The 24,956-nt window shown below is 42.5% G+C and overlaps 1 protein-coding gene and 1 long non-coding RNA gene across 2 annotated transcripts in view; both read right to left on the reverse strand.

Moving 5' to 3' along the window:
* Window positions 1-14,413, reverse strand: part of GMDS (GDP-mannose 4,6-dehydratase) — a 404,327-nt gene extending 389,914 nt beyond the window's left edge. Inside the window, exon 1 of the mRNA XM_014872447.2 lies at window positions 14,065-14,413. Coding sequence (XP_014727933.1) covers window positions 14,065-14,178 — 114 coding nt within the window. The 5' untranslated portion in view covers window positions 14,179-14,413. The remainder of the gene's footprint in view (window positions 1-14,064) is intronic.
* LOC106850836 (uncharacterized) lies at window positions 4-13,864 on the reverse strand. The gene is made up of 5 exons (XR_015805544.1): window positions 13,154-13,864; window positions 12,110-12,206; window positions 8,134-8,187; window positions 7,463-7,657; window positions 4-6,956 (listed from the first exon to the last, which is right to left on the reverse strand). It is a non-coding gene; the product is annotated as an uncharacterized LOC106850836 (long non-coding RNA).
* Window positions 14,414-24,956: the final 10,543 nt, after the last annotated feature.

Raw genomic sequence — 24,956 nt, forward strand, 5'->3', positions numbered from 1 at the left:
GTCACTCCTTTGTCCTCCCATCCCCACCACGCACACCAGACCCAAAGGGGAGCAACAGAAAGCCCTGCAAGGGGAACTCTGTCTTCCATCATCTGCCGTGCTAAAAGCACGGGGCATCCCTTTGTACACCCAGCAAGAACAGGGGAAATACTTCACTACTATACACAGTTTCCCTTGCTGGGGTCTTAAACAGAAGCATACCAGCTTTTCTTCACAGTTTTGCTACACCTGGTATTTCCTCAAAGAGAGCAATGCTGTAGCTACACCTCCTACGTTGCCCAGCAGTAAGGGCAGGGCAGTAAAACAGACATCCATGTTTTTTCCAAGACTGACAACACCAGCTGAAGTGGGGCTGCCCACTGTGACAGACAAGCCAGTTTCTTCCTGCTTTTCCCTCCAACACAGGGGTGCACTTGAAAAATTAAACGTAATGAACATTTTCAACATATGGATTTTTATGACCAAAAACCTCAAAAGGAAAAAGAGTCAAAAGGTCTCTCTTCAAAAATTAATCCTGGAATTAACGTGGTTCATTTGAAAACTTACCAAGCGTTGTCTTATAAGAATTATTATACACGAACACCTGTAAGGAACCAGCTATTAACAGTACCAATGAAACTGTCACACAAAAACAAAGAAGTGCTACTTGTGGCCCTGTGATTAAGGCTGTGTCAGCAGTCTGGTTTTCATGACTTTAACACCCAGCTGTAAAAACGGCCTTCAGTAGAGGCAGGCTTATTGCACCACTATCCACAGGAGCAAGGTTTCTGCTTTCACTGGGTGAAACACAAGAGTCAACTGTGTTTTAATACATGATCTCCAAATAGTAAAATCCACAGTCTGCAAATTGTTCTGGGAAATAATCATTGCCAAACAGGACTACACCTTGAAAGACAGTTTGATAAATACTGCAAGACAGAAACTCGGTAGAGCACAAGAAACAGAGAAATAAGAATGTGTGATGTTCTGTTTTGGCATACATTCTTCAAGAATTAAAGGTATTCCAAAGAAACTGCCTGCTAATGCACATTTCATAGCTATAGATCTTTATAACTTGGCCACCTTTTGCTTAAACACAAAATGGCATTAACAGATTTATGTTTCAAAAGGCACCATTTGAGATTCTTCAAGAGAGAAATTCATAACCAAATAAGCAATGATTAGCCCTGTGCATGCACAAAATTAAAAGCACCCCCTTAAACTGACAAAAGACCCACATCTGACCCAAACAAGCAGGAAAAATGCAGTATTTCAAACACACTGGGGATGTACTACTCAAGGTCCTGCAATAAAATAGCATCTTCTTTTAAACAAAAAGCAGAATGCGACCACAACCCAAAAGAACTTCTTCACAGCGTGTTTTGATGCTTCAGGCACAGCCAGCCCTCTGAATTTCATTCTGTTTTGCTATTAAGTGTAAACTACTAAAAACATTACAGATTCACTTAGAAGGCTAACACCCTTGACTGCCTCAGTATGCAACAACAGTAATGTCTCTTAGTTGCAATAATAATGTAATTAAAAAAAAAACTAATTAATTCTAACAGTCTGATTCCCACCATGCACTCTCATACAAACTATGAGCTATGTTTCCTCCACAAGCATAATGACAAAGGTAATATCGTCCAGCTGTAAACATAGACACAAAGTAGTTTTTCAAACAAATGCTCTTTATTGAGACAATCAGAAGAACACGTAGAACTAGAAACACTTAAAGGCAATACATCTAACAAATTCTGTAGATTTATAAACTCACCCCTTCTTCGTCCTTCCCTCAGTCCCAAACATGTAAGAGGGAAAGCTGAACACACACAAAGTTAAATAACTGGCAAATGCCACTCTCATAAGTTCAAAATTTTCTTAGTGAAAGTAATTAAAAAAAAAAAAAAAATCTTCAAACCCACTAGCACTGAAACATCAAGAACTGATCTGGATGAAACTGTGGACATGTCACACAATTTATTGAATGGATCACAAATCCTCACTAGGAATGTGGGCTTTTACTTTCCCCAAAAGAATTGCCCTTAATTGGTTTTTGACCACTCTTTCAATTTCCTTACCATCGAGGGCTATGAACTGGCCCTATCCTGCCCTTCAACACACAGAGACAATACAGCAGCTGCCAACATCTGTAAGTAAGCACAGGGAGGTTTTACAAGGGGAAGATGGACAGTCACTTATACACCACAGTGCCACAGTCTCCATGAACCAATAACCAACTCTCCAAAACTTTTGGAAGCAAAACCACTCCATTTCTGCCTGGAAACCTGGTTTAACATCAAAGCCATACTACAAATGTGAAACCAACATAAGACATTACTGAGGCAAGTTGAAAAATGAAACACACTAGTCAGTCCCTCAAAACAGAAAGAGGATCAGAAACAGAGAAGCTGTGCAGATGATGCTCAAGAGGAAAGCAAGGATTTGGGAGCATTGTTTCTCTTCTGATCAACTCCAAAGCAGCAACCTTACAGTAATGTAAAAGTACTCAGATGCCATATCTTTAATTTCATATAAACACATTTACTGTACTATATGCTTTTTTTACTAGAAGAAACGATTCCGTAACCAAATTCTATCACCTTTGTTTATCCTGTAAAGTTCTTTGGATAAAATAAAAGTTTCCTCATTGCAAGATGAGGTGCTACTCAGGACAATAAAAGTCGAAGTCCCATCAGGTAGCCACCCTAAACACCTTTCACACTCAGAGCAGATAGGGAAGCCAGGTGCTGTGAATTGTATTGGCTATAAGCCTAAGTAGACACCTGCATTTGCTAAAACAAGCCTGGGCTCTCACTCACTGAAACAGCTGCCTAGACAACTGCTCAGGTGTTGAAACAGTTAAGCAAGAAGGTTCCCAGCTGAGAGGACAGAATCCATCACCAGCAACACCTGCTTGTATATAGGAAATGAATTGGATTCGACTAATTAGTGGAAGTTCACTGTCACATTTTGAAATCACACCAAGTAATTCTGAGAAACTCAGCCTACATAACCAGTGTCAAGAGTAAGCTGTATGTCCACCACTGCAAGTGCTTCTTACACAGCTTCCCCATCAGTTAATGCATTTCAAATGCATGTACACACTCTTATTTCCTGCTTTACATACCTTCATATCTTCTAAAAATAACTTAAACCATCATTTTACAGTTCTCTCAATTTATCAAAATAAAAACCATGGCATCATTGGAGAATTTCTGTAGTCTTGAATTTGCTTTCAATTTGCCAAGTCTGTGTTGTACTTGTCCTTAACTGATCAAGACAACAGCAGATGTGAGATCCTTGAATATGATGAAAACTAAGGGTTTGTGTGTGACAAAGCTGAATTGCACTCTAAAAGGAATTAGCAGCCAGTATTTCCCATGAGTTACTCTCCAATATCTAGAAATATCTGATCTCTCCTAATGTTTAAACAAGTAAAGCTACAGGCAATGAAATTATTTGAAATTCTAGCAAGACTTCACAAATCAAAAATTGCAGCATAATAATGCATTTCTACTAAGATGGCTTTTATAACATGACTAAACAGTGATCCAGCACACCTAGTAGAGTGTGAAAACACAAGGATAATACCAATGAAAACACAGCAAGTGTAATTTTGGAGACACAGTCAGTCTTAATATTCTTATTCTTGAATAATGAAAATCTCTCAAATGAGTAAAAAATCTTCTCCCTTTAAAATGCAAAAAAAGGACTTAAACAGTTACACTATATATTCAACTATAAAGTGCTGCAATAGGAACATAGAAACATTAAATGTATATCAGGTAACCACAAGAAATTAAACACACGAAGCAAAATCACACAGTTAGAACTTTTCAGTCTCTGATCAGCTACAAGTATGACTGTTTTCTTAAAATGAACTAGCAAGGGGATAAAGCAAAGTTTAAGTCTTAGTCTTTGTAACTTCCCTGCCTTCACATATCAGAAGAATTCTCCAACTTGATTTTCTTCAAAAACAAAATTACATATTTTACTGAGCCTGCAGATCTACAACCTCAGAATCCCCACTGCATTTCAAAGACCAGTGAGATTCTGGAACAGCTTCCAGTATCATTGCAAACACTGAGGGGAACAAAACCAATTTTTAGCAAACAGGGTTTAAAGGTCTGCTCACACAGACCAGGCTTGGGCTTCAGCACAATAATGCTTGACCAGCAACAGTCAAATCAGCACCACAAAGCTTCTTAGCTGTACCATTTTAAGCATCCTCATGGAGCAGAGAGACCTCAAAGAGACACCTAAAAGATAGAAGAGTACAGTATTTTGCATGCAGGCTTGAAGAGTTCTGTATCCCTTTTTTGCTGTTTATCTTGTGTATTTTAATAGTATTTAACTTCAGAGGCAAATGGCATGCCAAATTTTGGCAGGAATACATTGACAGACTATACTGTGTAATCATGGAAAGAATTACACTGACATCAAAACCACAATTATTTAGTTGTATGAAATCCAGGCAGTATAGCCAGAAATTTCAGCTTTCAAAACCAAACCTGCTCCACAGTAATGTTTATGCCCTTAGAGAGGATATCAGTGCTAAAAAAACGAAAGGACAACAACCAGTAGCCAAAGATATAGTATCTGTTTCTTATCCTTTCAACAGAGAAATCTCAATTAAGAGGAAGCTATGGGTCATCACCAGTATCACTGATGAAGCCACCCACTGCTAATGCATCTAAAGAGATTCTTCATGGACCAAGCAAATGTTAGGGGAAAAAAATAAAATAACCACACTCCTGACAGCATGCCTCTAATTTGACAGATAGTAACCTAAACAGCCAGATATTGCTACCCAGTTCAAGAATAGCACCAGCAGAAGTTTACAGTAAGACTGAGAGTAACAGTCAGAAGGGACTGCAGCATATCAAACTAGAAACAAAGTTCAGGAAAAAAAGGAGGGGAAAAATGTATGTATAGGAGGAGTCAGAAGTATTTCCTTCTTGACTTTGGGTTTTATTTTCTGCAAGACATATATACCAATTTATATGCCTTGGGAAACGCTTATTTCAACTTATAAAGTGGTAAATGTCTTCAAGGTAATTCTGGCACAGGTTCACATATCCTAGGATACAAATAAAATAATTATCTACTGTTTTTTAAATTGGGAGTTGGGTGGTTCAAGGCTTCCTTTGCAGTATAGTGACATGCTACCTCAGACTGTCTCTGAATACACAGGCACAGTCACCATTTACCTGAGGCATAATCAAGAGCCAAGAGGCACCTCTTTAATAGCTGTGCAGGTGTCAGATATGCAGCAGAAACAAGGCATCTTCTCATTACAGCAAAAGTACTCAACTAGACACTCAACATGGTATAGTTTTTTCCTTCTGCATTAGAATTCACCACACAGGCTGTAGGAATTATCCTTTGAAAAGAATTTCCAAGCAGCAGTAAATTGGTCAAACGACAGCTGAAGCAAAGCTCTGCAGAAACATTTCCTAAAATTTGACTATGTCTTGCTACATTTGGTGGTTAGCCAGATTTTTCTAGAACAAGCATATTTTTTCCTGTTATTTCAAAGGTGTTCAGACCTGGCAAATGCAGCACAAGCTGGTTTATCTACTTGAGTAATCCTTGCAAAGGGCCAAGATCTATGGCATTCCACATCCAAGGCAAGCATATCTTTGCAGCTGACTTACCTGTTGCACCCGTGTGCTTAGCTGAGCCTTTTAATGAAGTAGCTGACAATATCACAAACAACTTTGAATGCACAATGCAAATGTATCATTATTCATCAAAATGGAGTTGTCTCAGGATACACAGTATCTAATGCCCTTGAATGGCACTTATCACTGAACTAACTGCAACCATATCAGTCAATGGATGTGTTTTTACACTGAATTTGCTTACTGTCAAATGACACTGAGTTACAACAAAAAATTCACGTTTCCCATAGAAAAAACATGAGACTTGAACAACAAATACTCCTGAAGAAGGACAACTGCCTAAATTAAAATTGTTACAACATTCAAGTTACATATGAGGAAGTTCAGTTTCTTAACACAAGTGAAAAGCACAGGTGACATAAGATAAGCCAGTTCAGATCAATTTGTTTGGCAGGCTTTACAAAAGCTTCATTGTGGATTTAGGTTGTAAAGCTTGTGAACACCCTCAAAAGGAACAAGCCATAAGGACTTTCCAGTAATAGGAACAGGAAACTGGAGAGAATTCTACTCTTTCACCTCACTTTCTATAGTTTTGCTTAACTGAAAGATTTGGACTTAACTGCATCACGTGCATATGACCCAAAGGAATTCCTTAGCTGAGGTTCTGAAAAAACAATCAGTGGACTCATACGAAAGAGGCAGGAGGTGACAAAAACATTAAAAGAGAAAGAAAATCTTTTTTATTTTCCTCACTTGGCTAAAATGCAACCAGAGCAGTAGCAAGAAGAGATTTAGAGCAAGAGAGCATACACCTGTGAAAGAGGAAGCTGGACATGGACCACACTGCCATCTTGCTCTTGTGCCATCATCCATCCAGTACTCCAAGGAAGCCATGCTCTCCAAAATAAGCCTGACTGTGCAGTGACAGTGTAGGAGAAACTGAGTTGACAAGCTTGTAAGAACAGTCACTTAATCAGGACTCTCCTGCAGACCCAGAAGTCTGGAGAAGTTGGGATAAGGTTGCTAGGAATTGCCAAGAGAAAAAGTACTTCCTGCCTCCCAGACTGAATGAAAGCACAGGTAGGTGCAAAGAAACCCAGCCTTGGTACTCCTCAAAGACAAGGTGTGAGCAACAGGAAGCACCACTAGGATAAACACCAGTATCACAACTGCACTGAAAAACCTTTTTTCAACCTTTTATTCATAGGGATCACAGTGGAACTTTTGATGTGTTTCTCACATAGGCCATCAGCAGGTTCAAGTACTCCATTTTTCATTGCCCTTCTGCATAGCTATCTATTTTCTAAGAAACCGACTCCCTTGTGCAGAAAGCTCAACAGACAAAAGGATCTGAAAGAGATAATCAGAGGGAAAAAAAAAAGACCAAAATTTAGTGGTAGAAGATGAAGTCACAGGGAAAAGATTTTTATAAGAGTTCTCAATTCAGACTGGATTAGCTGTAGGTACTTAAAGAGGAGGCTTGAGTTCTTTAAAACGTTAAGAAATAAAGAAATACAGTTTCTGCCTGTACCAGCAGTCACCAGTCTTAATTTAGAAAGCCCAAAACAATTAAAAGATTAAACAATCTGCGTGCTGCTAGTAATGGGATATTCTGTTCTCCTGGACTGTCAGTCCAGGCAGTAGTGGCAAATAGTCCCCTAACCACAGGATCAGAAAATGTCATGAGAAATGTTGCCTGGAGGAAGTCATCTTCCCAAACCCTGTTTGGTTATTATGTACAGAACTGTTTCATATCTCAGTACCATTAACATGAAACTTCAGCATTTTCCTTTTCCTGGAATACTTTCAGTATTTTATCTATGTTCACAGCAGGTACACATCACAGGATACAGTACCTTACGATTCACTTGTTGTTCTCAATGTTTTTCGATCCACATCCTGCATAGATCATGTTCAAACACAAGGAATCAGACTGCCTGCACTGGTCCTCGAATTGAAAGCCTGCTAGCTGAGCCAGGCTACCAGAACTTCCCTCTCCAGTACACAACTAAAGAACAGACTTCACTGGCAGTCACAAACACTGAGCAAAGCTGCGCAAAGGTGGAAAGAAAAAAAAGGAAGTTAATACACCAAGGCACTCGTGAACTAATCCTGTATCAGCAATATTTTTTATCGTGAATGTCTTCTAGATAACTTATGTTCAAATGCCATCACTAGCTGCATTATTCTGAAAGGCAATGGAATGCAGATGGGCTCCCCCAGGCAGGCACAGAGAACAACCAAAGTCCTGGACTATCGGGACAAAAAAGACAAAAGCCCTGTAAATCTGCACATACTGGTGTAGAGTATAAAACCATATGAAAGAGTAAAGCATTGAACCATGTATTTGTAGATAGCTATTAATGCAGAAGTTGAATTAGTCTATCTAGTAGCCCTCCTCTTTCCAGAAGGGAATCAAGGCAATCAAAAATCAGGCAGCTCTGTATAAATAGGAACTCTGTTTTCAGAAAATGTTCTGGTCTCCCATTTCAGAATTTGTTATATTACTTTATACTGAGTAAAATACCTTTTTCTCAAGAGTTTTGGATGACAATCAATAGCAGCACTTCTCATTTATAGCCTGTAAAGGGAAAATACCTGGATTATATTTTAGGAAAGCTTAAGTTTCATTCCAGAGCCACTATTCGTTTGCTGCAAATTATTTTCAACAAGCCCCTTATGCCATCTTGTCACAAACTGCAGGTGTTCCACTTCCAATCCTGTGGAGTGGTCAAAATATCATATAACCTTACATTGAAAGGTACTTCTGTGCTGTTCCAGATCTCTGCTGAAGACAGGGTGGACTAGTCCAGGTTGCTTAGAGCCATGTCCAGTTTGGTTTGGGTACCTCTAGGGACAGACACTCAACTTCTACAGGCAGTTTCTTCCAGTGCTTGACACCCTCATTATTTAAAACAAAATAATCCAATAAAAAACACCCCAAAACAACATAAATACCCTCCAAAGTTTAAAAGAAGTTTCTCACATTAAAGTTTGTGGCCAAATTCAGTGTTCCTACATCTCTGCATCCTCACACAAGGATGTTCCACGGATGTGGAATCCTCACTCAAGACAACTCTTAGCTACGTAGAGACAGAAACTGAAATAGAGTACTTGGCTTCAACCAAGACAATATTTGTTTAAATGAACAGGCAGCAATACTAATATTTAGCTTTACTCAGAAACCAAGACTATTTGTTTTAATGAGAAGGCAGTAAAGCTAATATTTACCTTTAGTCAATTTCAGCAAAGATTATCCTCCTATTTCAATGTGAAAAACCAATCCCTTTGATTTTATCCTTCTTGCAAACCAACATCCTGTCTCTGGTACAACAGGCTATAATGTTTCTCTAGATCTGTTTTTCAGGTATACACATGTTCTCCAGTGACACAGATTCCCACCTCATCATTTGATCACAATACTGAAAGAAGCTTTGAAAAACATTGTTTCACTCGTTCCTCTACAACTCTCCTCCAAGTAACATTTATTTTATTTTAGCCACAGAGTATCAAAGAATTGTATACTATATTACTCTGTACTAGCTATTCATTTCAGGAGGTTTTTTTTTTTAATACTAAGCAATGACTCATGTTCTGTTATTACTGTACTTTGCCCCACTGAGTCTGTCTTGCTCAGTTTCATCTCAACAGCCAAATTTTTTAAAAACCAAACAACTTGACCTCAATTTACAACAGCAAACCTTGCTTTCTCAGTATCTCCCCCCCGCTTGATACAGCTAACTTTTCTCAAACTATGAGCTGTAACTGCCATGAAACTTACAGTACACATGTATAGGTGTTTGGTGTGTTAGAGGAATAGCAAAGGCTGTCAGCAACTGAACGTCTGATACAAAAGACAGAGGCAGACCCCAAGCTTTATGCTCTCTCCAGGCTTGGTTGAAAGTTCTGAGGTTGCTGCCTTAAGTTTTGCCAAATGGAAGCTGTATTTGACAGAACTACACGCAAAGGAGCAGAGGCTGGTGCAATATTGCTGCTGTAAGAGCTCTCACAAGGCAGAGACACAACAGCTCCCTTCATCTATAGCTTGCAATAGCCTCAGGGCATGTGCTGACACTTGAGCTCTGATGCATTGCTTCATACAAAACTGAGCTTTGAAAGGCCTGCTGAACCATCTTGGTCTACCTTGCTGTCTCTCCTAGAAAAGCACACATGCAGATGGGTATTATTTACTGCTCATAATCCAGGGGCCAAGTGGGAAAAGTAGAAACATCAACATATAACCTCATAGTTAGGCTCAGACAGATTATTTCTTGGTACTTCTCCAAGAAGCTAAATGTCTAAATGTCTATTTCTACAAGTATCAGTATAAGAAAGACAATCAGACTGATTGCAGTGCAATCAGGCATTCTGAATAGATATTTAAATGCAATTTTAACAGATATTTAGTCACAGGGTCGAGAAAACAATGCTTTAAAAATGTGCTGGTTTAGTAGCTTCCAAGATTAAGTGACAAGCCATGTTTGCATATCTAGAATTACATTGTTAGTAATACTAGCATTTGATTCAAAATTCCCATTTTTACAGAATAATTTTTAAACTCACCAAGGCTTGAAAAGTCCAGCACATTTATTTTGCATTGTGAAAGCACTCTTACAGTAAGAGTCACATTCAAGTTGTTTGGTTTTTCTAAAAAAAGTATTTTTATTTAAACACATGCACCAGGCCTGTTTAATTTAAAATATTTATCTTTAAATGAAGAAAAAAGTGCTATGCATTTCTCACAAGCAGTCTCTTAGCAGACCAATACCTATGTGACACTCCAGAAATGTTTCACCCATCTAACCACAGTAACTGCCTCACTCTATAAGTCATTTTGGCAAAACAGTGAAATGTGGTTCATCCCACTGCTGTGGTGTGAGTAAGATAAGAGAAATCTCAATACTGCAAAAGGAATATTTAACACCACTGTCTACATGCTTGGAGTCTCTTATCAGCAATGCAAGTGGTAGAATGATACTGATTTCACAGTCACTCTAAGGGCAAATGCAGAATTTATAGAGGTTGATATGCTTTGATTTAATAGAAACTAAGGTTCATCCCGTGGATCCAGAATGCCATTTAAGTCCTAATCATACAGTTATGAAATTTGCTTTCCTTTGTGGCTTCACTGTGCCTACAGCAAACTACTCCTGTTATTTGGCCAAAGGTCAAACTCACCTTCCTATCAGTAACATATTCACCCTTGCAGACCTGTCCTCTAAATATCTTCTATCTAGAAGAGAAGCAAGTCACCAGAATTGCCTTCATTAACTGGTGCAGTTAAGCTGGCAAATGGCATGTGCCTCCAGTTTCTCACTACACAGAACTTGGGCAGACAGCCCATCTTTCTCTGGCATGCTGTAAAGTCTCATGAATCCCATTAAAAGTCCCTTAATGAGAAGTTTCAGTTGTGCCTTATCTCTATGTTATGTTTCAGTTAAAAGCTGCATCATCAGTCGATTGCACCATTATCAAGTATAACTCTATCTGAGCTCAACTCCTTCTCCATCCTAGAAAGAAAACCTCAGCTTTTGTCAGTGGAAAAGATGAACAGTCCACATGTTCATGGTTACACAAAAGTGCTGAAAAATAGTGAGTTGTCGAATTTCAGCACAATGATTAAGCATGCTTGCTGTGGCATCATCTCAGCTCAGTAAGAGCTGCTACAGTTCAAGCACTGTTCACTTGGCCCAAGAGTACTCTAACAATAAAGCCCTGCTCCACAACTGCCCAAAATTGTCATGGTCCATATCCAGCTCATTACTTATCTTTCACCTATCCTTATGTGCCAGGCCCTGCAGGGCATTACTTCAGCAAACACTCTCAGAGTACAGTGGCCACACACAAACAAAAGCAGGTTCCTTCTACAATACAACTGTGCCAGCTCGCTTTTTGCTATAGCAGAAAGGGCACAGCTCAAATAAGGGGAGTTCTGTTCTACACCACCTTCACTCTGAAGAGATCCAAGCCTTTAGCTTCCACCTTGAAAGAGCATCAGTTAAATGAAACAGACCAACACTCTTAAGCACAGTAGTTAAAATACTTGCCTGGGAAAGACAAAACCTGAGCTCTAGCTTCCACTTCAGCAGATTTGTACATTTTACTCATGGTAACTAAGTTTAAAAACATATTGCACTGTTTCTTCAGGGACAGGGAGATGCAGATCTGCCTTTCTCACACAGGAAACAAAATCCAAGTCACCCATTTCTTGGTGAGGTCTCTTCAAAGAGGGGCAAAGAACAGGTAGTATGGTGGCTTCCTTTAAAATTCATCTAAAAATAGATGGACCAGGAATCCTGGCAGCAGATCTCAAAATTATGGAGAACTACAGGACCCAAACAAAGGCCTTTCCTAGCTCTGGCTCTCCACATGTTCCAATGATAAACTGGAATTCCTGTCAAAAGTCAAGCTAAGAAGGAAGAGCTGCTTTGAAAACAGACAAGGTAATATAGAAAACAGTACTGAAAGAATCATGGTGTTGTAGCTACAGGCCTCTAACTTACTATCTTTGATAAAGAGAAACGTACTTCTGCCAACAACCTGGAAGACTTTTCACACAGCACCAAAGGAGTCCTTGGGAAAGCTCTGACTGTGCTCTTGCTAGAAATAAACATCAAGCAAAAGTGTTAGTACACAGAGATCATTAGTTTTTCCTCTTACATCTCCTTGTCAGGCAGCCATTGGAAGGGTTCTCCCCAGCCTGCTATTGGGAGACAGCTGCTAACCCGTGGGAAGAGCGTGGACCAAAAAGTGTGGCAAGAACACATAAGACCAGGCATAATGAGATGAAACACAAGCAGCAGGTGAATGTTCAAAGCATAGTGCAGGTTCTCTCAGACAGCAGATGAAAAGCTAGTCTCTGGATTTACTCCCTCACAAAGAACCCACTGGTTCTTCCACTATAAAATGAGAGACAGCATTGACTGTCGCAGAGTAAAAGAGCAACATGTTTTTGATGTTCTTGTTCACAGAGCTTTTTCATGTACATGTACTTATTCACATGTACTTTTTCACAGTGCTCATGGACTTCTCAACAATCCACACCAGCACCTCACAGTGGATCTGTAAGCATACCAGGACAAGTCACAGTTGAAGGGGAAGAAGTTCTTCCATGTATGAAGCCATCACTGACTAAATGCAAGCCATAAAGAAAAAATGCTGTTCCACTGGGATTCCAAACTGAGCTTTAATGGCTACTATATATTACTTATTTAACAAGTTATACCAATCATAGGAGATACACCCTCCAAGCAAACTCTTTCAGTACCAATATGTTCCTGGAGATAAGCAATGTGCAAGGAGAGCAAATTTTTCCAGGTAGTGGGAGGTATCTACATGGCAAATAAGATGTTCCTCAAATATGAGTAAGCACGTCCAGGACAACTTTTCATTTAGCACCCACTTGCCAGCAAAGACCGAGCAATGCAGATCTCTGTGTGCACAAACAGTCCAACCAACTATCCCAGCTGCCTATTGGAAGTGTAGCAGCACAAGCCACAAACTGCATGTATCAACCCTTCTGCACACCTCACCAAGTTAAAACTCACCACCATCATATCTTTTTCATCATGCAGAAGTTGCTCCAAGGGAAACTGTGATTTCTTTCTCTTTCCATGCCATCTTTCTCCTGCACCTTCTGCTCAAAGCACCAGGACTCTGAGAGCATCATTATCCCTATGAGTAATATAGCCAAAAAAATTGGAGACTGCAATGAACATACACGAATACAAACCAAGTGGCCTGGGGAAACGCTTTTGCCATCCATTCATGTTTCAGCATAAAGCAGTACTGACTGTAAATGCATGGCTGTCCAGTGTGTCACAGTGACAAGTGACAAACACCCCTTCCGAGTGACAAGCCTGCTCAGGTCACAACCAAGGCTGGCTGCCTCACACCTGCACCGGTACCTTCCCCACTGCAGACCGTCAGGATGAAGGGTCCCAACACTGGCTCCTTGTACTGTCTTTCCTACGTGCGGCTCCTTTCCCAGCGATGCTCACTTCACACCTCATCTCTGTACAGGTTTAGCTGATTTCTCAGGAATTCCTGGTACTATAAGACAGTCCAGACACGAGACATAAAAGCGCTGCACCGCATCTTGTTCACACCAGACGAGCACTCCAGACCCCGGGGCAGACAAGCCCTACCCACGAGGAGGTCTGTCCGCCTCTGACCCAGCCGGCGGCTGTCACACGGAGCTCCAGCCCGCCGCGGAACTGGCGGCACTAACGGGGAAGGGAAGCGGGCACCGGGCTGGGAAAGCACGGGCGGGGATGTGTCCCGGGGCCCGGGAGCGAAGGCTCCGGGCAGACTCACGCCGAGCCCTCCGCCGCCGCTCTCCCACGCCCGGCCGCAGTCACGGCTGCCTGCGGGAGCCTCGGGGCGGGTCTTCCCCATCCCCTGCCCCTCTCCTCCGCCGCCGGGAGGGCACGTGAACGAGGGGAGCCCCCGCCGTTACCTGCCCGGTGATGCCGGTGATCAGAGCCACCTTCCTGCCGTTCATCTCCTCGCCGTCGTCTCCCGGTGCGGCGGCGGCGCAGCCACACGCCTCCTCCGCCGCGGGCTGTGCCATCCTCCCGGCGGCGGGCACGTCCCAGGTGCGGAGCTATCCCGGGGCGGAGGCGCGGCCGCCGGGGCGAGGCTCCTGGCGCTAGGGGCGGGCACGGAGGGGAGGATGCCTGCCGGCACTCGGCGTTACCTGCGCTGCCCCGGCCGCCGCCGCCGCGGCATTTCCGCGCTCCCGCCCGCCCGAGCTCCCGCCCCGCCCCGCCCCGCGGCGGCCGCAGGTGCAGCCTCCCCGCAGGCGCGCTCCCGCCGAGCGGCCCGGGAGCGCGCCCCGCGCTCGGCACCGCTCCCGCCGCGCGGCTCGGCCCGGCAGCCAATCAGGAGTCGCGGCGCTGCCCTAGCGGGGCAGGAGGCGTGCCGGGGCCCAAAGCGGGCGCGGTGATTGGCTGAGAGCGGGCGGCGCGGGGCGTGGCCGGAGGCGGAGGAGGAGGAGAAGGAGGAAGAAGAGAAGAAGGAGGAAGAAGAGGAGGAGGAGCGGGGCAGCTCGACTTCCTGACCGCGTGTCGGGCCGGGGGATGCGCCGGCGGTGCTATGTGAGGCGAGCGGGGCCGGGCGCACAGCGCCCCCCGCGGCGCGGAGGAATCACCGAGGTACGGCCGCGGGGGCCGCGCTGGAGGGAGGCACCGAGCGCTCCCACTCTGGAAACAGTTGGTTATAAAACGAGCCAAAGGCTTCTGGAAAAAGGCATTTACAATGAGTATTTCTTCTTCTGATGAGGCAGTGGACCAGCACGGCTTTTTCCGAGGCAGCAGGTCGCTGTATGTACAAGGAAGAAGATGCCTGCCCGTGATTTGCTGTTATTCCATGAAGGATTTCGCATCAGTTCCTTCCCTGCGTGCTTGGATGATGGGGCCTCTGCGTATGCAGCTGACCGTCGTGCTGTTAATTTTTCTATTACACTGCATGATCAAAAGTTTTTCAATGTCATTGAAAATCCATAGTATATTAAAAAAAAAACAAACCAACAAACGGAGATTAGGAGCATACTGCACTTCAAATTGAACCATACTCTCAAATTGCGAACACTTTCTTGCATGCAGCTGCCCAGTTTCTCGGTTTAAATTCCCTTCTTGCAGCCTCGCAGTCTGCGATGCCACGGAGAATTTGTATTATGTCGCTGTTACTTAGTTGCGGGATGTCATCCCGGTTGTGCCATTTCTGCCTCCTGTTTCTGAAGCCTTTTCTCGACAAGCAGGTGCAGTTTTATCAAGTTAGCAACATCGGCTACTGCTTGTGCAAAATTACCTCATCCCACTAAGTGCTTGCTTTATGGATGTACAGTCTCAGAGAGGAGGGGTACCACAAATGAGCACCACCCTCTCAGTTTTAAAATCACACAGGAGAAATAAAAGATATCAAATTCTGAGGGTTTCAGAATTCTGTATACCAGAAATAAGGCGCAAACATTTATTTGAAAACCTAGGATTTGAGATTAGAGGGAGTTAGGGGTAAGTTTCCTTTCTTTACTTATTTACATACATCATTCACTCTCCTATTAGATCTGAGCTGCATAAAACAGTGCATGAGCCACAGCCTTAAAAATTGTCCTTTGTGTGGCCAGATAAGCTTGTCATTTCTAGCTTTCCTTGACAGTCCATTCATTGGCTTGCCTTTTTTCTTGTTCTGCTCAAAAAACTGGTGAGTTGGGCTGACAGTGTAAGTCCTGAAGCTGTGATAGAGGACCCCCCATCCCTGGGGCCTTACATGTGCAGCTATGAGCCTTTTTTTTTGTTACTTTCTCCAAACAGAATTTTCCTACCCCGTTTATCCAGTATCCTACAATAACTATTTTTCAGATGTGGCATTTTCCTTGACTATTATTTGCTGAAACACTCCACTAAGGGGGGAAGCTAGTTCACACCTTTGATAAATTACCTGATTAATCAAGTACATCAGTTGACTAATGACCTTTTGCTTTGGTTTTACACTCAGGTGACAGGCACCTCCTGCTCTTCCTCTGTTCAGAGCAGTAGGTCTCCTTCCTGCTCACTGGCTGCACTCCTGAGTGATTCAGAGCAGAAGACTCTACAATCTGTGTCACTTTTGTAAGGGCAGCATCCCAGCAGACTTAGCTGAGAACACTTTAGCAGGGTTCATACTTGTATTTTTGGTCAATAGTAACACTAGAAACAGGCAAGTGAAACCAGACAGGGTGTATCCCAGTTCAGGTTCCAGCTGACTGAAGGTAAAAAGAAAAAAAAAAACAACAAAAAACACCAAAAAGCCCCCTTTAACTTCTTTACATTTCTGTCCCGTTTATAAGTCTGGCAGTAGTAGTTGCAGACACAGTTAGCCAGCTACCATAATCCTGCTAGGTCTGCCCCTGGCATGCACAGGCACATTCCAGGTTTAATGCACAAAGACTGTTCTGTCACCAAAGTCTTCCAAAGTACATTTACAGAAGAGACTGAAGGCTCAGTTGTGGCCCAGGTACTAGATTTTACCTAAGTTGCTGTGGTGTTGACAGCAATTTATGTCAGACTGCAGCTGAAAACTGGACCAGCTGCCCCCAGGGACTCCAGGATTAATATTCACTCTGAGTGCTAGGCTGCACTGATGTCTCCTTGCTGCCTCCAGCACCTGTACCACGGCATGTGCTACCTTACTTAGAGCTATGTCTGCCCACACCCTAATCACTTTCTCACACATCCATGTGGACCTTGCTCTGGCTTCTAAAACTGGCAAAGTTCCTCCTCCCATGGAAAGAGGAGACAGCAGACTGATGCACATCTGCACCTCCAGCCCCCTTGGATCCCTGGAAGAAGAGATGCTTGTGTGAGCATGAGTGTCCAGTAAAAGTTTTATGCCCAGTGAGTAAATGGCCTGGCAAAGTCTGAAGAGACACAAAGAACAGCATGTGCAGCATTACCTTTAAAGCTCCCACCCCAAGAACTGGGGGGAAAGAACTAGGACAGATGTGAAGAAATTTACTTGGTACTGGTGGGTAGAAACAGATATCACAGGGAAAGAAGGGTGGAGAGCACAGCTAATTGAAGTTGAGCTGGTTAAACTGGGAAATAATGTAAAATGAGCAAGGAAGAAGCAGAGAGGGAAGACTGGAGAGAAAATAAATGGCATTGAGAGTAAGGAAGAAAAGGGTAGTAGGAGAAAAAACTGAAGTATGTTAGATTGCAAAAAATAGCACCTTAAATGTTCAGGAAAAGTGAAAAGAGGGGAGAACGTGTATACAGTGCAATCTTATTCACTTGAATACCATATAAATTGTAGTCCTCATGATCACAATGGTTAAATGGGGATGTGACCACAAATTTGGAAAGGTAACTATGTGCGGTTTAAGAATGTCTTGTGAATCAGTTGTAAGTTCTTGCAGGAAGTAAGTAGCCTTACTTCAGAAGTAGAAATATTGAAGTAGAAAACTAGAAATTATTTAAAATGATGGTTTTAGTCACTGTAGTACAAAGGTATCTCTACTTGTCGTACAATAATAGCATCTCTCATGCTGGAGTTCTGGTAAAAGTTGACACGATACCACTGCATCGTATTCTGTACAGAAGTTAGAAGTTGTCATTGGACTGAGTGGACCCCTCTTTCTCTGCATCATTCAGTGCAACAAACAGGAAAACTGACTATTTTTGTTTTTCTGGGTTTCTTCTGAATGATCCTCATCTAACAATTTAAGCAACTTCTGCATTATGGCATTGTGAACTCCATTAAAGCAGTGTCCAGGGATCACAGAACTTTCTGCAGAACTTTTGGTTTATAAAGACTGGCAAGCAAGGTAGGCCCAGGAGAAAGTATTGTAGAAATAGTTTCTTCTACTTTGCTGTTTTAAAGTAATGGCAACAAATAGTTGTATTCATTGACTTCACAGAACTGGGGAGCTGTGGAAAGTATGTGTAAAAGGAGGGGAGGGTGAGTCCAGGGGAGATCCATCACAACGTGAAAGAAAGTGCAGATGTTGGAGTGAGAGGAAAGAGCACCAGATCTCATGAGGAAATAAGGAGAAGTGAAGAGTGGGCAGAGACAAGAGGAGGAATGGAGAGGAAGTCTCATAATGGTTTTTCTGTTATCTTTAAAATTTGAGGGCATGTGGAGTGATCCACAGCTTCAGTGCCCTGACATGGTGACTTAGCAGGTGGAGCAGAAACAGGAGGGTTCAAGGATGGTTCTGCAGCACTTGGGAACCACTTGCTTCTCAGGTGGTTCTTTTGTGCCTGACAAATCTTGCACTTCTTCCCAACAGGCTGAATTTCTTTCCAAGAGGGCCTTCTCAGTGGAAAATTAAGTTGAGTCATCAGTGCTTCAACTCTGCATTACAGAGGGGGGGAATGTCCTGGCGGTACTGACTCCCAGCTGGAGCTCTTTGTGTTCTGCATTTGTGGCCTGTGCCCAGCCCAAAAAGTACTAACAGTCTCCTTTTCCTCTTCACAAAGGCTTGCCTGCTTGCTTTTGAAGGGGTGGGTAAGACTGGTCAGACTTGCTAAATTCCTGGCAAAGATTCATCCTTTGAAAGGCAGAGACCCAGTCCCTCTTGGTGTTGTCATGATGTGATTTTTACAGCACTCTGCACAGCCTGGTGTTTCAAAGGCAGAGGCAGTGCCAGTGCCATGTTGCTCTCTCACATCAATCTCCAACACCACCAAGAAATTGTGCTACCCTGCAGTAAAACAGATGGAAAAGCAGGATCCAGGCTGAGCTTGGTGACACTGTTTATATCCATCCTAAAAGTTTGTGCCTGGGAGACTCAAGTCTGGAACAGCACCGTGACCAGGCATGCAAATCTCAGTCCTTCCTGTGCTTGGTGCAGGAACAGCACGGGCGTGAAGAAACAGGGATGCTGGCAGAGCTTCATGCAGCATGGTGGGCTATGTTTGGTAGCCTCAGGCACATGGGCAGGGCTGAGGATAGCTGGAGCCTGGCCCTTCTGCAGCATCTCTGGGCAGAGGCTGATGGTATGGGATTCTGGGCTGTGAGCAGGCAGGGACAGCCAGGGCTGTGGATACCTTGGGGACTCAGATAGAGCAACCAGGGGTCCAAGCCAAGCCCTGACTCTAAAGGAAATACTGTTTTGTTAAAAAGGAGCATGGCAGTGACAGTCTAGTACCTCCCTGCTTGTGGTCCCCACGCAAGCCAGCCCTTGGTGCAATGTGTTCCTCAAGCACACGGAAATAATTAACAAATGTTCCTTTGTATCTCAGCCAGCACTGGAGGTACCTAATTATGGGCATTGTTTCTGTAAGAAACACCAAATAAATGTCCTTTTTCATTCCCAGAAGGGAGTAAAGAGCCATGAGTACAAAAAGCATCAGGCCCAGCAATGTGTTAGCATATGCAATTGTCCCTTACAGCTTTATGAACTGATGCTAACTGGACTGGAGCCACTGGAGTTGAAACACCTGAGAGAAGAAACAGGTTTGTAACTGGAAGGAAAAGGAGAATTCTCTGTGCGTGACTGATTAGAAACACTTTTGCCCAACATGATTATTTCACTACGTACTCGGAGTTGTGAGACCTTTAAGGGAGATTCTGGCAGCTCTTTGGAAAGTCTAGTGATTGAAGTTCAGAAAACTATAAAAGCATAATTTTGCTAGAAAGTTTGCATATTTTAGAGAAGCTCTCGAAGAGAGAAGCTGAATCCCAAACATCCAACTCTCTATGAGGGTCTTCACACGCAGTGCTTCCAGCAGGATACGAAAATGCACCATACAGAATGAATGCTGTCAACATTTAATTGATAGGTTTGAAAAACCAGCAGAAATCACTGGGCCTGATGAGAATGAGAAACATCAATATAAAAATGTGACTGATTAAAATCTTATTTGTTGGACTTGGTTTCTTTTTTCCTGAAGGGGGTGTCAGAGAAGGAACTAAAAGTTATATGATAAGCCTTGAAAGTTTGCCTAAAAAAAGAGAAAAGAGCAACTACTGTAAGGCCAGGTTTTTCCCAAATGCCACAACTCATACACGTACAGAGACAAACCCATGTATCTCCATCCATGGCTCTGATGTGTACCAGGATTCATCATTTTATTACAGACGTTTTCTTTATGGGGAGTAAGTTTCAAGAATGCAGAGTTTGTACCCCCATTGGAATTGTTTAGTCCACTCACTAATGTGAATGAGAACATCAGGGATTGCTGCTCTGGAAAGACATCAGAATACAGTACAAGAGTTCTTTCTGACACAAATTCTTTCTTTTCTTGGCCTTACATAAATATAGTCTAATATACACCCAAATCCTTACATAAATCTTGTCCAAAAGACTTCTAATCAGAAAAGAAAACAACAACCCTGTATTTCTCACACTATAAAAAAGACCACCTTGGGAAAAAAACAATGCACTCATAGAGTGGTATGGTGTCTGTTAAGAGAGTTCCCATTAAGCAAGTGTTAGCTATTCAAAGAATTAACTGAAATGGGGTGGTAAGTCAGCATCTGTTCCTTGTCACTGAACTCAGGGCTATAGCAGAGAGCAAAGAAAAAAGTGAGTCACAAAAATTTTTAGCAGGAAAATGAAATCACTGTCCTGTAGTCTGGATTATTTTCTTGGAAGGTGGGTAAAAATACCTGTGGTTGCTTTTCCAAATTGTGTCCCCACTCATAAAACACATGAATAGAAGAATGTAATAGGTACAAGATACGAACCAGAGAGGACTCTGCTTTTCTGGAACTGTTGTTTTGTAACAGCACATGCATTTGTCTAGATATATGCTATTCACACTTATGTATCCTTTTGAATTTTATTTGTGGCTAAGTTTGAGGTAAGAATTAGTGCTGTTGTTTTAACATGCAGATTTCAAGAGGGTAAAAGCTCTCCCACAGTCTTGTGTGCCTGAGACGAATTGTTCTGTGATTAGTGGTGACCAAACCCAGAAGAATTATACACAAAATTACTTCTTTATTACCCCCATTACAATGCATTAACTGTTTGCTAGGTGCTGACAGAGTCAGACCCTGGTAGCCCTTCCTTTGGTTTGTCACAAAGAGTGTCAGCTCTGAACCAACAAACAGAACGTGCTGGAGCTGGTCAAAGAGGAACGTGGGTGCCAGTGACGGGGAAATGACAGAATTCACATTTCCTTGGGACTAGAAAGAGGCAACACTACAGTAAAAGTCAACAGGACTTCAGGAGGACAGATTTCAGTTATCCAGAGAGTCATTAGGTAACATTTCCTGGAAGGCTGATCCAAGGGAAAAAAAAGGGAATTTAAAAGAAATCATGTACCATGAAAGAAATTATATTAAAGGTGCAACTGCAAACTTTCCAGGTGCAGGCAATGGTCCGGAAGCAGAGTAAGTGACCAACTTGGTTATATCCCTTTGATGCCTAACATGGGAGGAAATTGTACAGGAAGTAGAAACTGTATCAGAGTACTAAAGATTATTTTCAACAGCACACAAGAGCAGCGCCAGATAGGCCAGTGAGATGATAGTCCTGGCAACTATTGCTTGTGAAATCCTTCTGAGAGTGCATTAATAAAAGGAAAAACAGAGTTAATGAACTACTCAATGGAAGAGTAGTTATTAGCAAATGACGTTGAAAGACAACTTATTTAATGTCTTTTTGCTGAAATGTGACTGACAGTTTAGATCCATAGCAAAGGAATGGATCTAAGCAAGACCATTTCTTTAAATGGTCTAGAATACGGAATAGAGGGATTTCTGTGAGGCTGAGTGGGAATGTAAATAAGTTAGATTAGAAATAAAAATTCTCTCCAATAAAATGGTCTATGGGAAAAATCATATTCATTCAGCAGGGACTAATTCAAAATAGTGCATTTTGGCGAGTGGGTTGAGGAACTAGTCAGTTTAAGAAACACAGAGTAAGGAACTGTGTCATGCTTTTAATTGAACAAAACTTCTAATTGAACCAACAAAAGCATATTGTTGCTGAAAGAGAAAACACAGTACAGATATAGATGTATAATCTATAAGTAGGTGAAGTAATACTGATGCATGGTTTAGTGTTAGGGTCTCAGATAGGGCACTGTGTTTGTTGCAGGATGTTCAGAAGCTGGAGGAAAGCCATAAAAATTATCAAAATTCTAAAAAATTTGAAAACAAAGTTTGGGAAAACAGTGGGGTCTTTTAGTATAGGAGTGAATGATATTGCCCAGGAAGGAAGGACTGATACAGTCTTCAAATGCATAAGAAGCTGCTACAAAAAGTTAGGGAGTAATCTATTTTCTGTGCTCTTTATAAGTAGGGCAAGATATAGTAGAATTTTAGGGTTAAGAATCTACAGCACTGGAATAAATCTGCATGGGCAGCTTGTAGCAGCTCCACAGTTTATTTCCCTGATAACAGACTAGATGAATATTTATCAGGAGTGACCTCCAACAGTTGACCCTGGCCTGGATGAGTGACATTCTACTTGATGCTTCAAGGATGCCTTCAGCCTTACAGTATTTTGATAGGAGTGGGATCTTGACCTCTACAGGGTCAATACCAAAGAATCCCATTGAATTCCCACAAGTCCTCAAGTGCCAGGCAGGCTCTCATAAATGGCAGCAGCTAATCCTACAGCAGCCAAAGGTATATTGTGTTCTCCTGCTCTTAGTGGACTCTTTAGGGTTACATATAGGTAGCAGAGCTGCAATCAGAGAGTGGGAGACTGAGTCCCATAGATTAGTCTTGTCTCAGCCAAGTCCTCGCTTCCCTATTGCTTGACACTACACTGTTTTTCCAGCCATAAATTTCGTAGCTGAGCAAACGTTTGTGACGACCTCAGTTTGAGGGAGCAGCACGGATGAGGCTGGGAGGTGAGGGCTATAGCCTGGCTGGCTGAGCAGCAATTTCACTGATGAGGGGTCAAACAAAGAGCAGAGCAGGTCCTGTGATAGTAACCAGGGTTAGTCAAGTCTAGTTCACCAGGCAAGACTTTAGCAATGAGGCAAAGACAAGGACAAGCCAGAATATAAAGTCTGCAAGCCAGAGGCAGTGTCGAAATCAGTGAGGTACATCCCAGGCACAGGGATCATGCATGAGTGCCTTGAACAGACCTCCTAAGCCGAGGGGACCAGACCAGACCCCCTACTTCCTCAGCTTTTTCTCACTCTTCCTTCCCCAGCAGGGTTCCAAGGTTCTGCAAGGGCACCAGATCTGAGTTGGTGTCTGGGACCAGCTACCAAAAGGCTGCATAGGGCAGTGCCTTTACAATACAGACAGAAACATTTGCCATAACACCAAGAAAAGCAAATTCCCCACTACTCAGAATGAGAAATCCATATTGCATTTTAAAGAATAGCCAGGCACTGATGAAAGAAAGGCCCCTGATAAGACACAGTTCGAGGGGAAAGAAAACCCCAAAAACATACTTTCAACCTCAGTGGCTGGTTTTAACTAGCTCATACTCTCAAGGCTGTTGTCATAAGAAATGAGGGCATGTAGTTTGGTTTGGTTTGGTGGTTGTGGTTACTGTGTGTGTCCACAGGTGGTTTGTTTTTGTTTTGTTTTGTTTTGTTCTGTTCTGTTTTGTTTTGTTTTGTTTTATAGGACAGATTAGCAGTGACATTTCTGATACCCATATTTCTGGCTTCTCTAGATCAAGAAACCAGATCTGCTATTGACAATGCTCCTTCCAAAGCATTTTCTTTGTTGTAGAATCCAGTGCTACATCCACAATCTCCCTGAACGTAATTGAGGTTATCACCACTTTTTATTGATGCAGCCCCTTTGCCCAGCAGCAAAGGACCACCAAAGAATCTGGCCCAAAATGTTCCGTATTTTATTTGTGTTTTACAGTCACTACATGATTATTGAAACAAAAAAAAATTCTTGGTTAACTGAGGGAAGATTTGTTTGGCAGGACTCAAGCTGTCGTGCTAAAGTGTTTGACTATAGCCCTGGTGACACAATTGGCCCATGTGTGCAAGGAAGTGACAGCATCAGTGAGTCCCACCTCCGACTCTGACAATTTTGGAGACTATAATTACTTGATCATCTTTGTCAGATGCTTTCACTGACTCATGTGTTACGGACTATGAGGTAGTGTCTCTGCTTTCTGGATCAAATTAGCCATTGGTGTGGCTGAGCCAGATGGTTAATAGAAGTATCTGCTTAATTCTGGTGGATAATCTTTGAATACCACCATGCTCATCATCCAGCCTGTTCTGAAGAGCTGTCTCTTCTGGCCAGGCAAAGAGCAATTGTACAGAAATCCCTACTGGGGATTGGGTAGAAGGATGTGCTTTTGCAGGCATGCTTTGTCTTTCAAACCAAGCTATTAAGCTCACTGAGTCAAACAAGGAAAGGTATTTCACCAGACTTTGAGAAAGTTCCTGTAACCACTTCAGGATGAGCATTGTTTTGGCTTTGGGAAAATAAGAACTGAGGGACAGAAAGAAGGAAGAGATATACAGTAGAAAACTGATTAACCAAGATGGGGCTTCTCTGTCACACATACAGGGACCTCATCCAAAATTATAAACAGAGGCTTTATTCTCCTTGGTGGCAACTGAACTAGCATTTATTTAAATGCAAATGTGTACCAGGTCAGACATTGGCTTTCTTCAGAATTGGGTGGGGACTCCCAGGACAGGGCCTCAGGAGTGGCCTCAGGCTTCTTTGGATAAATCCTGCTTTTTTCCATTCCCAACATCACCTCTGCTTTGAACACCTAGGGATGTTTCTGGTTGCCTGCTGGCAAAATGGTATTGGAAAGAAATTTGTTAAATTAGCACTACTTGCTGCCAGAAAACTTTTCGACTGCAAGGTGGGAATGTGAGAAACCTCCCACTCTGCAAATGGGGCACACATTCAGCTGCTATGCTCCACTGGAAAAAATCTGCTGTAATTTCAAGCAGAAACCACAGAGGTCTGACA

This window comes from Sturnus vulgaris, chromosome 1, assembly GCF_052056855.1.
Source record: "Sturnus vulgaris isolate bStuVul1 chromosome 1, bStuVul1.hap1, whole genome shotgun sequence".
Lineage (NCBI taxonomy): Eukaryota > Metazoa > Chordata > Aves > Passeriformes > Sturnidae > Sturnus > Sturnus vulgaris.